Source organism: Epinephelus moara, chromosome 13 (genome assembly GCF_006386435.1).
Source record: "Epinephelus moara isolate mb chromosome 13, YSFRI_EMoa_1.0, whole genome shotgun sequence".
In the NCBI taxonomy this organism is placed as follows: Eukaryota; Metazoa; Chordata; class Actinopteri; order Perciformes; family Serranidae; genus Epinephelus; species Epinephelus moara.
Genome location: NC_065518.1, coordinates 1,591,724 through 1,607,188, shown reverse-complemented (window position 1 = coordinate 1,607,188; position 15,465 = coordinate 1,591,724). Strand labels below are relative to the sequence as shown.

The following is a 15,465-nucleotide window of genomic DNA, read 5'->3' as shown; positions in this document are numbered from 1 at the left end:
GTAGGCTTAGCGCCCTGTGGTCCATTGCCCAATAGGAAATGTAGAATACTCAAAAGTACTTTAAAAGTGCTTGAGTTACTTTACTCAGGGAGTAACGCAGTAAAGTAACTGGTTACTTTTTTAAAAAGTAACGCAGTAAAGTACTTTGATTACTTTTAAAGTAACCCTTACCCAACACTGGTATCATCACTCAGCGATCTTAGCCTCTAGTAATGTAATAAATGTATTCTTTGTTTGCAGAAATAAACAAAGCCACCATTTCCTTTCGACTACTCCGTGATGGACATTTATTCAAAGTTTTATTGACCCAACAATGAATCAGTAAATCAAGAAATCGTTAGCAGCCCTGCGATGAAACATTGGAGGCCATTCACAGAAGAGGCGTTCACAACCATCATGTATAAGAGGGTCACCTTTATTGTCACAAAAACACAACAGGAACGTACAAAAGCAGCAACCTTTTTTTGTTTGGTTGATTTTTCTCACACGAAGCAGCAACTTTTTACTTTCCATACACAAAGTTGCGCGGTGTTTTGCACGGTTTAGTTGGTCTTTAGTTATACGGACTTTGTAGTAGATTATCATTCTTCTTCACGAGTCACAAACAACACTTACCCCACACAGCAAGCATCACTCTCACACTGGAGGAACAGTATGTAGTTGATATACAATATCATCCCCATATCTTTCTCAATACTTGGAATCATAATCCTCTTTTTTTCTTTATTCTGACAGTAAAAGGGGCTTCACCGACCCATTTTCAACATAATACAAAAATCTATGTTACTGTACAATTTTTGTTTACTCTATCATACACTCACAGGTATACACAGAATTATTGACAAGAAAATTTGACCTCTGTTGACCCAGCGTGCAGATTTCCAGGAATGTATACAGTATGCATGCCATTTTGGATTTTTTTTCTCCCGTCTAAAAAAATGTCCACACAAAATCAATTTTGTAATATATCATTTGGGTTTATATACATTTTTGAACATCCACAAATGGTTTGAACAATCACACATTCATCAAGAAACCATCAATAGAGTTTAATCTGTGCAGTGTACGTACACTATTGGTTATAATAGAGGAAAACAGCTACAAAATGGGGCGTCCTATCAGTGAGGTGATCGTCTTTAGAGGAAGGAGGATAATGTGCTTTTTATAAATGTGGTGGTACGTTTAGATACCGCTCGTCTGGAGAACCTCCCACTATCCCACTGCTGTACTGGTCTCATACGACAAAGTGTGATCATGGATCGTTTCTATGGTTCAGCAGGAAAAAAATAAAAAATCTTTAACACAGAAAAATAATAATTTACAGAATAAATGTGTTACATGCTTATGAATCCTTTTCTTCAAGTATAAAAATACAAAAAAAGCTTGATTATATAAAACATAGATGATACTTTTCTTTTTTACATGTTAATAAAGCGATTTCTTCAAAACAAAAACTAAATGGTTTTTTAATAATATACATACAATATATCTGTGAAGTGGTTCAGGTTATACTTTAACTGCGGTTTTTATCTATTTTCGTGCTAGCTCTTAATGCTATTTCTGAGACTACTAATACATTCCATAAATGTATTAACTATATACTGAAACATCTGCTTGTAATTTAATTTCTGCCAGTGGTATAAATACACACTCACAGATTAATATTTCCCTCCAGGAAAATGTCAAACGGCACCGAGCGTGTGTGCAGGATTATTTATCTTGTCATTTTAGACACACTTTAAATATTTCACCCCAAAAATATTTCATCTCAACTCTTGTTTGATCCCACTGTGTTACATCCAGGGATTGAATTCATCTTTAGAACAAATTAATCAGAGAAAACAATAAAAAAAATCATCTGTGTCCCAACTTCATACTTCATACTAATTGTAGACATTATATACTGATTTTTATTATAATGTTTTTGTCATTATTAAGTATTTCGTACCAACAGAAAATGACTGATTCAGACTTTTTTTTTTCATCTCACCACCAACTGCAATTTGTTTTAAAGGGAAACTCCAACAAATCTGCACATAGAGATCACTTTACTCTTCATAAGAAGTTAACATTGCAGTTGCTGTGTAGTGTTACAGTGTCATACATATGGATCTGGTTGGTTAGACTTCCTGGATGGTATTTCCTTGTCTCATGCCAACACTAACACAACAGGTTAAGCAAGAAATATACTTCTGCATCATTGATGCTATACCTACAGCATGTACCCTACACTGTAGCCTGACGTGCCCTTCCCTAGAAATGTAACCACATGTCACAGTGACACAGACCTCCTGTCTGTCTCTGTAAGCTGAAACCATTTCCCTCAGTGGAAACAAAGCTTTGATTTACTTTAATTTCACAGATAAGAAACAATAAATTGTGAAGACAATAAAGCCTCCACAAAAATAGCACTTTGTTAAATGTTGCTGTTGTCTCTGGTTTTACATGAGTAGAGGAAAAAGTCAGCTAGCTGCTAGGCTAATTTATACAATGTAAAATGCCATAGGCTTGTGCTAATAACGTTAGCATGTTGTATTTGTGGGGAAAATGTGTCCAGATAAAGACAAGTGTTTGTCTGTGAATGCTGCGAGTTATAGTGAAGCTGAGTTGTGTTTGACACTATCTCTATTAAGCCGTGTTTAATGTGTGTTTAACATGTGTTTAATGTGTGTTTAACGTGTGTTTAACGTGTGTTTAACGTGTGTTTAATGTGTGCTTAATGTGTGTTTAATGTGTGTAAGTGACGTAAGCCGCCTGTTAAACTTGGATTATGCTCAGTAAAGCCTGGACTTCACTGTCAGTCCATTTGTCCGTGTTTTCTTCCTTGTTTTTCATTATAAGCTGTTGTTTGTGTCGTGTGTTGTCTGTTGTTTGACCAATCAACGTACACTTACGACACTCAAGGTTCTTTTTGTGCTGGGAGAGTACGGCCTCTGAAATAGGAGGTGAAAGACTGTGTTCTAACGGGGCTTTCACATCGCCACATGGTAACCTGTCGCCCTCAGTCATTTCAATGAGGGGAAGGTGGCAGAGGGGAAGTGGTTTTGAGTATGGCGGTAGGGGTATAAAGTGGTTACCGCCCACATGAACGTGCACAGATGCTGCACAGAGTGTAACTTCTGGCAGTTGCTGTCTGGCTTTGGCTGATCAAATAGCGGACATCACGAAAGCAGGAAGAAGACAACATGGAGGAGCCTGGGGTAACATTTCCACCAAATCTCAGATGACTGGTAAAATGTCCGATTATGTAGAAATCTTGTTGTCCTGCTACAGTTTGCAGCTACATGCTAGCTCGCTCTTCTGCCTGTTCACTGAAGCACCTGCCTGTCGTCGCAGCTGTGGACCGAAGCTGCTTTTAAAAACACTTTGCTTTCAGGAGACACGTTCTTGCAGGGGTTGTCAGGGCGGTTACCTCGTGGCGGTGTGAAAGCAGCTTAAAAACTATGACTGTTCCTACTGTAGTTTCTGTGGTGCAGACACAATAATGCCGACAGTGTTGACCTCGGTTGTTCACATGAACAGTGATGGAAATACTTGTGTAAAGAACGAAGAAGCAGCTCAAATCCTTTCTCACCTCCTCACAGAGGGTCGGACTGTCGGATCAGTGGTTTCATAATGTTACAGAAATGATCCAACATCAGAAAGGTGTGGACTGACCTCTGGTAACTGACGAGCAGTTCTGATGAAGTGCTGGTCGCCTAAAAAAAAAAATGCTACCAAGTTGCATTATGGGAAGTGTAGGATCCAGCATGTTTGGACTGCTTTGACTCAAAACTAGTGACCAGAAGTCTTTTATTCTTCCTGAACTTTGTGCAAAATTAAATCTGACACTTTTCCATCCTGACTGTTGCAAAACAAGTTTAAACTCTGACTTGGACTCAAAACCTGCTCAGGATTAGTGTGCAGTATGTGAGTGGGACACAGATGTTGGATTGTTAGATATGGTGGATGTTAGAAGTGCTTCATACTGCAGGTCCAGAGCCGATGCAATTACCTCCAAATGTCTGACTCTTTATCTGATGTGAGGCAGAGCTGCAGAGTGATGAGGCAGAAATCTGATAATCTGAACTAATTATTGTTGGTATCATCGTCCCTGGCTCCTAGTTTGACCTCTAGCTGCTGACAAATCATTCACATGACAAAATCTCACACTTTCACGGTCTGAACTAGGATCGAATCCAAAACCAGAATGATCCGAGAACTCGCTCCTCACGTTATTAGTCCGGCTGAGACCTGGGAAGCAGACAGAGGATGAAGGAAGCAAAGCAACAGAGAGAGACAGAGAGAGAGAGAGAGAGGGAGAGGGAGACTGGCTCACAGACCAGAATGATGTGAGGAAAAAGCAGCGCGGGGAAACATCAGCGAGACTGATGGTGATTGGCCAGAGGGATGAGCAGCGTTTCTGCTGTAGCACAAGAAGGAGAAAAAAATCTCAGCACTGCCCCAAAAAAAGCAACAGAGGGAAGATTTAGGAGCAAAAAAAAAAAACAAGACGGAAAAATTTTGAATGGAAACAAGAAGCGGTGAGAGGGAGGGGAAAAGAAAAAAGACAAAAATCAAAATTTACAAACAGACAAATGTATTTCAAGTTTTTGTTAAATCTCACATGTGTGTCTGACGAGGTTTACCCCCCCCCCCCCCCCCCCCCCCCCGNTTTACCCCCCCCCCCCCCTCCCCTCCCCCGCCCCCCGCACTACCACTACTCTACACTTCCATCTCCTGATTGGCCGCCGGGGACGTCGGGTTTTTGGTGCATCGGCGTGACAGTCCTCGTGCTTGTGGGTAGATGAGAGAGGGGAGAAGAGTCTGAGGCTGTCGCTGAGCTGCAAACAGCCAGAACTGATTCTGTGATCACAGTCTGCTGTCGGAGCTGTGGGACCCAAAATGTGTCCTCGTTCAGCTCCTCTCCTTCGTCTCCTTCTTCTTCCTCCTCTTCTCTGAGTGACGCACAGAGGTGAGGAAGGATGGAAGGAAAGGAAGGATGAAATACACTTTGGCAGGAGAGGAGGGATGATGTTCATGTACAGAAGGAAACATCAGAGAGGAAGGAGAGGAAAGGAAACAAGGAGAGGATACAAAGAAAGAGAGGAAAGCAGAAGAGAGGCAGGAGAGAGGAGACAAGAAAAGGTGAGATAAGGATAGGAAAAAAGTGGGTGAGGAAACAAGGAGGGGATACAAGGGACAGGACAGAGGAGGAAAGAAGGAAAGGAGATCAGAGAAGAGGATAAAAGGGGAGGAAAGGAAAGATATGGAGAGGAATCAAGGAGATAAGGAGAGGACAACAGCTGAGAAAATACAAGGAGAGGAAACACGAAGACAGGGAGAAGAGAACAAAGGAGAGGATGCAAGGACAGGAAAGGAAACAAGGAGACGACAAAAAAGCAAGAAGAGGAAAGAAGAAGAGAGGAGACAAAAAAAGGCGAGATAAGGATATTAAAAAAGTGGGCGAGGAAATAGGAGAGGAACCAAGGAGCAGAGAAGAGGAGGAAAGTAGAGCTTAGGAGAGGAAACAAGGAGATAAGGAAAGGAGAACAGAGGAGAGGACAGAAGGAGAGCAGAGGAGAGATACGGAGAGGAAACAAGAAGATAAGAAAAGGAGAACAGGTGAGTAAATACCATGAGAGGAAAGGGGAGGGAGAGGTTAGGAGAGGAAACAAGGAGATAAGGATAGGAGAACGGAGGAGAGGATACAAGGAGAGGAAAGGGAGGAAACAACGAGATGAAGAAAAGGAAAGGTAAGCAGAGTAAAAGAGATGAGGTAAGGAAACACGAACAGGAAGGAAACGTAGGAGAGAAGATAAGGAGGGAAAGATGAGATTAGGAAACAAGCAGAGGAAAGCTAAGGGGAGGAAACAAGGACATGAGGTTAGGACAGGAAGGAAAGGAGAGAAGAGCAGAGGTGAGGAAATGCAGAGGAGAGCAGGGGCAGCAAGGAGAGGAGACAAGTATATAAAAAGAGAGGTAAGGAGAGTAGAAATGGGAAGGAGAGAAGAGGGAAATAGATATTAGGACAGGAAAAAAGTAAAGAGATGTAGAGAGGAAAGAAGGAGGTAGAGGAATGGACACAGGAAGAGAAGTAAGGGGAGGGGAAAAAGGAAAGGGGTGATAAGGAGAGGAAGCAAAGAGAGGAGGTGGTGAAAGACGGAGGAGGAGGAAGATGAAGAGAGTTGAAAGAAAAACAGAAAAGGAAATAAGGGGAGGAAAGGAAATAGAGAGGTAAGGAGAGAAGAAAAGAAGACAAAACCGGACAGGAGGAGAGGAACCAAGAGGAGGACACAAACAAACGAGAGGAAGGAAAAGAGAGCAGATGTGAGCAAAGGAGACAAAGAGAGGAAATAAGGAGTGGTGAGGAGAGAGGAGGAGAGTGAACAAGGAGATGATACGAGGATATGAGAGAGGAGGAAAGAAGAGATAAGTGAGAGAGCAGAAGGGTGGAAAGGAAACAAGAAAAGGAGAGGAGAGAAAACAAGGGAAGGAGACAAGAAGGAAGACATGAGGAGAGATAAAAAAACAGAAGAGGAGACGAAAGGAAAGGAGGCAAGGGTAGAAGAGGGAAGGAAAGAGGAGGTGAGCAAAACAAGGAAACAAGAAAAAGGACAAGCAAAGGAGACAAAATAAGGAGAGGAAACACCAAAAGGACAAAATGCAAGAAGAGGAAATAAAAGTAAACAAGTCAACAAGTAAAGTAAACAAGGAGTAAAGGATGAGAAGAGAGGAGCTGGAGGAAGTGAGGAGGAGAGGAGTTGGAAGAGGAGGAAGTGAGGAAGAAAGGATTAGGAGGGAGCGAAGAGCAGAGGAGTTGAAGGAAGAAGAGGTGAGGAGGAGGAAGAGGAAGTGAGGAGGAGAGGAGGAGGGGGAAGACTAGGAGAGAAGGAGAGGAGTTTGAGGAGGAAAGGAGTTGGAAGAAGAGGAAGCAAGGAGGAGAGGAGTTGGAGGACGAGGAAGTGAGGAAGAAAGGAGTAGAGGAGGTAGAGGTAAAGGAAGTGAGGAGGAGGAGAGGAGTTGGAGGAAGAGGAGGTGAGGAGGAGAGGAGCTGGATGATGAGGAGGTGAGGATGAAGAGGAGAAAGGGAGGAGAGGAGCTGGATGAAGAGGAGGTGAGGAGGAGAGGAGCTGGAGGAAGAGGAGTTGAAGAGGAGTGAGTGTCTCTACAGCTCTTTATTAGCGGAGCCTCTCGGGTGTTGGTAAGAACACATTTCCTTCTGTGTGATCTGAACTTTCTTTAAACACCTCGACAGCAGCAGGAGCAGCAGCAGGAGCAGCAGGAGGCTCAGAGGCTCCTTTATGTGCGGAATAAATAAACCAGCTGTAAAAAACAAGCAGAGAGTGAGCGTCCCCTGGTCCTCCTCTGCTGCCACAGCTAATGAACGGCTCTGAACCACAGTGTGCGGGCCACACAGGGCTGCTGACGCTTCGTCCATCCAAATGTTCAGTGAGGCAAAAGGGCTGCGAGGACAAACAGGTTACGTTCAGGAAGATTAATGACAGACTGTTTACTGCGCTGGGCATGTAGAGAAATACACGCCACGGTGGGAATGTACGTCTAAAGAGTGCCAAGTTCGTCAGGACTCGTGTTGGGCTCAACTCTGAAAATGATGGATCAGAGGTTTTGAGTGTCCTTGAGATGCAGATACAGAGAAAAACCTCAAGAAAACTTCATGTTAAAGGAAGTAACGAGTCCTGTTTCTGTAGCTTTCATCGTCATTTCTGTCAGTTATGATGATGTCACCAGCAGGACAAGAAGAACCAGCAGTCAGACGATCGAATGTAAATAAGACCCCCTTTACTCCTGACAATAAGATGCATTTTAAGCCCAGTTCAGACCAAAGATTCACAATGAAACAGACACCTTCTTGCAGTGTGCCGTTCTGCAACGTTCTAAAAAGCTGCCGGTTCACAGGAAGTGACCGCGATGAGACGGCGTATCATCTCTAGTCAACAACTCTCTGTGCTTCTGATCTGTAACGCTGACAGGAAGTGACCACCATGAGACGGCGTATCATCTCTAGTCAACAACTCTCTGTACTTCTGAACTGTAACGCTGACAGGAAGTGACCACCATGAGGCGGCGTATCATCTCTAGTTAACAACTCTCTGTACTTCTGAACTGTAACATTGACAGGAAGTGACCACCATGAGACGGCGTATCATCTCTAGTCAAGGGATGACCTGACGATAGACAGCAGGTTGTCAAACTGCCCCTGCATCATCTTTAGATCTGCCTGTAAACGTCCATGATGGACAGTTTGGGAATCATTTTGTCTTTCATTTTCTTTTTCCCTTTTAAATAAATTTGTTTACAACCTGTCTGATCGTTTGACTGCTTGTTCTTGTCCCGTTTGGCTTCCCAGTGACTAACTTTGGTTGGTGCAGTAATATCACTACTGATAGAAGTGATTTCCAAAACTACAAAAACAAAACTCAAGTTGAAGCAGATTATCCTTTAAAGTATGAAATCCACCGGGCAAAAAACCCTCTGTGAGAAAGGGACGAGATCAAAGACGATTCACAGTTTTGGCTAACAGTGCTCGGATGACGATGGATTCTTTGCAGACTTTTGGGGATAAACACTCGACTGTAATGCCTGGAGAAAAGGCTGGCTGAATAAAACACACTTTAAAAAGCCTTTCACGTCCTCTGAAAGCTCATATTGTCTGTAACTGTGTTGGAACAGGGTGTACAAGGAGGAAGAATCCAAGCCTGACAACGGCTTAAGTTCAACGATAAAAGAAAACAGTTCGTGGTGACAAGGTGCTGCTTGGTGCCTCAGGGGGACAGGGGTACATCTGTGGCTCTCTCAGAGCGCTCAGGAACAAAAGGAGTAGCAGACAGGTGCACCACCCAGGCTTGAAAAGGGATTATAAAGTGCACCGCCTCTTTTTTTACTGCAGCAGAGCAGCAACTTCTCCATCAAAGTCAGAAAACAATCTGAAGGTTTGCTGAGACTGTGTCAAAAATAAAAAGCTTACACAGGTCAGCAAAAGATAAAATCTGTAGTACTTGGTCATGTCGTTCTGGCAGATGGATGCTGTCGTCTAACAGCCTCTGCTTTACAAACATCTCACAGTCCAAATGCATTCATTTGCCTGAGGCAAGTACACACATTGCACCACTTTCTGCTGATCTGGAAACAGGCATCACGTGATGTTTACTGCATCCTTCACCCACAAAACAAAAGGGGTGAAAACATAAAACAAAGGAACATTAAAGTGACTGAGATGGCAATAAGTTCTAGTTAATGAGTACAACTTTCATTGTCCCCTGTGTGTGATTGTTTTCATGATACATTTACTATAATACAAGAGGCTTCATTTGAGCCACAGCTACAACACTATGTACAGTTTAAGGTGACAGAGACGCTTTTATATTCACTGAGGAGGAACTGAGTAATTACTGACAGTGGGCCTCACGCAGGAAGTGACAGACGAATACATTTCATCTTACTTGTCTTCATGTCCATGAGTCGTTCTGTTTTTGTTAGTGCCCATTGATTTTTTGGATTCACCACTGTTTTTGATTGTGCTCCTCTCTTAGGTAGGAGACAAGTTTACGAGTGGTCAAGAGCACTCTTAACAAAGTCAGAGAAAAACATCTGATCTTCACAGCCCCCGAGAGTTTGGGCAACTTGAGGAAATGTAAAAAAAAAAATGCATGAATATCTCGTCAAGTTTAGATTAACTGAGCATAGCATTAGTTCTGCCAGGACATGACGTCAGGCTCAGCTCACACCCCAGCTACATCAATCAACTGATGGATCAGCTGATTGATAAAGGGAGTCAGCTGATAGATCACATGATTCCTTTCTATGCAACCAAATCTCATTCAGGGCGCCCTATTTAAACTGCTCTGACCTGCCTACTGTTGCTGCTTCCTCTGCAAGCTGCTCTGCAACCTGCCTCCACCCCAGCTCCTCCTTTTCATGTTGTGTCTGACTCATCAATGTCATTTCTGTTTGTCATTGATGCTGCTCTGTTCGGTTCCTGGGGGTCTTTGCTGCTACTCTCTCTGCCGGAGGCTTTCCATGTGGGCGCATGGAAGGGCAGGGAGGTGTGCTCTCTCTGCCTTAGGCTTTCCATGTAGGCAGATAGAAGGGCAGGGAGGTGTGCTCTCCCTGCCTGAGGATTTCCATGTAGGCGCATGGAAGGGCAGGGAGGTGTGCTCTCTCTGCCTGAGGCTTTCTATGTAGGCGCATGGAAGGGTAGGAAGGTGTGCTCTCTCCATCTTAAGCTTTCCATGTAGGCGCATGGAAGGGCAGGAAGGTGTGCTCTCTCTGTCCTCATTTGCATGTGGAAGGGCAGAGATGCCTCAGAACAGAGGCATACTTTTGGTGGCATCTCTCAAATTCTTGGGCCTGTGCCAGAGTATTTGCACACGGCACAAAACCTGCCCTTACAAAATGTTTAGGGGGTGTTACAGTACCTTGGCTAATATAAACAATCAGCCACGAACATCAGATTTCTGATCAAGTGATCATTCAGAACACCTGGGTAAGAGCTGCTTTGGATGGTTACAAATGTTGGGTGGAGTTGACTTATCTTTTCTCTTAATATAAAATAAGGTGAGAATATAAGAGAGAGTTTAGGACATTGTTGCTGCATGAGGCCCAGTGTCTGTAACTTACAGCAGGAAGTCTGCAGATCATTTTGAATCTGTGTTGATGATACATGTTCCTGTTCAGTATTGACACCATGTTTGAAGACATGATCTCAAGCCATGAGCTCACTCCTGACCACGTAAACATGCACAACAAAAAGACACGTTATTTGACCGCTTGCTTTCAGGCTCTTTGGGTGATACATCTTTAAAAAGCAATAAGGGAAATGAGGCGCAAAAAAAGTGGAGTTGATATTCAGACCAGCACGAGACATGAGCAGCCCTGAATACTAATCCTCGAGGTCTGTGTGTGGAGAGAAGTGCAACACTCTCCCAGATGGCATCGCTGTGTCAAGTGGAGGTCAGCTGTGTTAGCCGTGGGCTAATTGTTGTTACGGCTAATAGAAGCTATTGTCGATGACACCGTCCTTTCTGAGAGCCACAGTAACCTGATACATGAATGTTAAGTCTCTAAGTATGTCTGGGCTCCTGTGGATGAGCAGCTTCCAGGGGGTGTTTGGAAAAAATAAACTCTAAATAAACTAATAAATGAGGTGCTGCATGTTTAATGTGGTAGAATCATGAATTAATCAGATCCCTGAAACTGGCCCACATGCAGAGACGGTGATTCTGGGTGAAGACATGGACTGGTGTGAGCAGTTAAGGCTCTCACTGACTGGCTCTTATCACTTTCTCTTTCCGAGTATTTTCAGAAAGCTCTTTTTTTTTATTTTATATTAAAGAGGACCGTAGCCAAGGATGGGTCAAGGCTGCTCCACTCAGCAGGTCAGGGGCAGCTTGGAGCGTCTGCAGGAGCAGATAAGACGAGTGGAGCTTCACATCTAAAAGGCCAAGCGCTGAGTTTAACCTCCTGTTCACACACACACTCCAACGTGTCTCTGTGGCTTCTCATGAGCCTGAAGCTTGTGGACGTGTTGAGCATTGAGAAGGTAATATTACACGCGCTCTGCTCTGATCGGACCGTTTATTTTTTCCTGTTGCCACTAAGTTTCTTTTCCTGAGCGATGAGTTCTCATGCTACATTTTCTTATTTACTTTCCCAGCAGCTTCTTGAAGTTATATCTGACTGAACAGACGAGCTGCTGATTCCCCGCTTTGTTTGAGGTACTTTTATGTAGATAAGTTGAAGTATTTGTCTCCAGGACTGTGTGTGTAGCGCTGCAATGATTAGTTGATTATTGGATTCCCACACTGTCATGGACAGAATTTAAAACTTTTCCATGACTTGGTAACAAACACACAGGAAGCGAGAGGCTGAGCGTGGGAAGAAAACATACGTGATGGTAAACAAGATGCCGTCACACATCGATGCATATCAGAACTACGTTACGTCACAAGCTACAAAAATAACTTTGCCGTTATGTTACGTTACGTGGAAGATTATCGTAACTATTTCATTACATGCAACAAAATGCAATGACTTCCAAAACTGTCAGTGTTTTAATATTTCATGATTTTTCCAGGTTTTCCATGACCACGGGAACCCTGTTAATCAGTCTACAGAAAAAGGTTAACAACTATTTTGATCATTGAATAATCAGTTTAGTCTGAAAACTGATTTTGTGCTTCTTAAATGAGAGAATTTGATGTTTTTCTTCTTAATAAACTGAATATCTCTGGGATCTCTGGACTGTTCTGGATCTGACACAACATATGAAGACGTCACCTTGAGCTCTGGGAAATTTCTCAGAGCATGTCTCACTATTTTCTGACATTTTGACAAAACAGTGATACAGTAAATAATGGGCAGATTAATCAATAATGAAAATAACTGTTTGTTGCAGCTCTGGACATTTGTATGAAGTTTAACTTTTCTCAACATCCGCATGTCGCTCCTGGGCAACTTTGCAGTCTTGAGCTGAGGTCCAGGATGTTATTATGAGATCCATAGTGAATGTCATTCTGTTACTCCAGTGTTTGAGTCTGTATGTGTGAACAGGAGGTTGAAAGCAAATAATAATTTGAATTTTATTCAAAATCAAACACCTAATTTGTAAATTTAACTACTCTCCTGAGTACCTAATATTTGCATTAATATTCTACAATATTTATAAGACTGAAAATATTTTACTTTCTATCTGAATTTAGGTGGTTTGATTTCCATATTTTCAATTCCCACAGGGTAATTTTTTGTTTTGCAATTTCAAAAACCTTTTTGATTTTTTGATTTTGTAAGTCACATTATTGACAGACTGTAACCTGATAGGACAGACTGTCTGATCACTTCTAACTATCGGCAGCTGTTGTCAAACAGTCTCAACCAGCCGTGTTTTCAAGGTTGAATTTTACATTTTGAAATTTGGTGTTTGAATTTCATCAACACAATTTCAGCAACTTGATTTTTTTGGCTCAACTTAATTTTTTGGTTTGGAAATTAAAGGTATACTATACAGACAACATATAGATTCATACATACAGAAGTAAGCCCTCTCAATCATCACTTATGACCCACTCTAAGTATGTGACAATGAATTTATAAGCAGATTCTGCCCTCTGCCTGTGCTTTCTTATTTTCTTCTTAATGTGAAGGCGAAGTGTGGGATCAATAAAGTTTATCTTATCTTATCTTAATGTTTCTCTGTTTGGGTGTTCCTGAACGCAGCGCTCAGGTGAAGTCACGACTTTTTAAAAAGGTAGCGCCCGGTGCCAGACTGAAAGCGGCACACATCCAGGAGGAAGCTACAAAAATTGAAAATTGCGGACACAGAGCAAACAAGAGTGAATGTGGGGTTGGGTTTTGCTCTCACTTTCACTGGTGATCAGAGCCCGACAATTCTCGCATATTATAGCTTTTATAACAAAATGCTACCAAGCTGCATTATGGGAAATGAAGTATCCAACATGTTTGAAGCTTGACCAACCCTGTTTCACTGTCAAATACAGATGTTTGGGCAGAAGCCTTCAACATCAGATATGGACGCACAAGGCACCCTTAACGTCAGTATGAGATTCAATGGGCGCCACTGTTGTGGAACCCCGCAGAGGGCAGATGGGAGAGAAGATGTATGGATCACATAAGCTTCAGTGTATCACTGAGGAGACTGCTCTTCATGTCGTTTGTGAAACCAAAAGTCAAGTGACTTAATTTAATGACGACATAGCACAGTATGCTAGTATGTCTAGCGTACTATGCTAGTGACATATGTCTGTTAACAAACAGTAACCGACAGTTCCTGCATAGTATACCTTTAACGGCAGAATTTGAGCGACTTAAACATCTTTTTTTTTAAAAATAATCTGTATTTGTGAACCCTTAAAAACGAGTTCCTCGGCTGGACTGTTTGCTGCTTGTCATTCCCTTCCTGCTTTCCTCTCATTTACTCTCTTTCTCCACCATCACGATCAAATAAAGGCATAAAATTCCCAAGAAATAATCTTTATAAATCCTTCAATCCATAAAATCATGTTTCTGAAATTGCAAAACTTGAAATTACTGATGTGAAATAAAAAAGAATATCTGAATTACATAAATTCAGAGTTTTCTCCACGTAAAACATTTATAAATTCAGAGGCGTTAAATGTCATCATGAGGTATAAACTGATGTTTATACAATTTAAATCCTTGCAGCTTTTTATATTCTTCCATATACATTTAGTTTTCCCTCTGCTGCCTCAGCCAGTCAGTCCTCTTCACAGTCCTCCACTTCTCCTCTTCTATAAATATGTTTATTGCAGCGTTAAAGTGAAAAGCTCCTCCACATTAAAAACAGCTTTCTCAGGTAACCTTGCGTCTTGTGTTTCACTCTCGTCATCTTGCATAATAAGTCGTAGCATTAGAGCTGTTAAAAGGCAGTTCTGAGTGAGCTAGCTTAATGGATTGGCCTCTTGGCTGTTCAACACCAGCCACACCAACGTACTGACACTCTGAGCTGCTGCCTGCCTGCCAACCTGCACATCTAATGGGTGATATAAGGAGAGCAGCGTGTGGTCGTTAGTGGATGAATAGAGTGAGAGATGAGGATTCAGTAAGTGAGCAGGATCATGGTTAAATATCATCACTTTGAGATATGAAATCATTCCGTGGCATTACTGAAGATCATGGAGGAAGAGGTTGTATCTGAATAGATCTGACTATTATAATAAAGCTAGTTGAATCAGTCACGAGCACCACCAAGAACCTTCCTCAGGAAATCAAAACATCGACAAACTCGTACGACAAAAACTTGATCTCTAAGCAAGCTAGGTTAGATCCAGTAACTCAAATGTCAAAACACACATCAAGAACTGGTAAAAATCAAGGTTTCTGTAGATAGTTCCCCCTCTGGTGTTTGTGTAATCTCATATTGTCTGCTGGTGGGGCCACAAGTTCCTCTGAAGTGACAGCAGAGAGGAGAGGCAGAGGCAGACGAAGCGTCAGAGGCGGAGGTTTTAGAAGTGGAATACCTGCTGCTGGCCCTGGACTTTGGGGAAATCCTCTTTCTGCTTGCGGGTTTTGGGCCTCTCCAGGCTGCCCTGCTGAAGGTGTTTGAGCCTGGCTGCGACGGTGGGGCCCTTCGTCGGCCCCGGAGAGTTAGTGCTGTTCTGTGGGAGCCAGGAGAGGGCAGGGGTTAATTTAATTTGACTCATTTAAACATTAACAGATGCACAAAACACGCCATCCTCACATCATTATAAATACCATACATGTACTCCTCATGGACAAACACATACTGAACATCTTTTTCTGTCCTATATCCAAAGTACCACTGATTTTAGCTGATGTTAGCTTTGTCACCTTCTACCTATGCCAATCCTTAATGCCTGTGTGCAGTTTCACATAGATTGACCACGTCAGTGAGTAGAAAAACGTGGGACAGACAGAATGACTGACTGACAGAATGACACACTGACAGTTTCCGTGATTATGTACAGC

The 15,465-nt window shown here is 42.5% G+C and overlaps 2 protein-coding genes across 2 annotated transcripts in view; both read right to left on the bottom strand.

Annotated features, from left to right (window-relative positions):
* Window positions 1–15,465, bottom strand: part of plaub (plasminogen activator, urokinase b) — a 396,726-nt gene that overhangs the window by 318,797 nt on the left and 62,464 nt on the right. The window lies entirely within an intron of this gene.
* Window positions 14,982–15,465, bottom strand: part of srcin1b (SRC kinase signaling inhibitor 1b) — a 183,511-nt gene continuing 183,027 nt past the window's right edge. Inside the window, exon 19 of the mRNA XM_050059518.1 lies at window positions 14,982–15,134. Within this exon, the coding sequence (XP_049915475.1) occupies window positions 14,982–15,134 (153 nt within the window). The remainder of the gene's footprint in view (window positions 15,135–15,465) is intronic.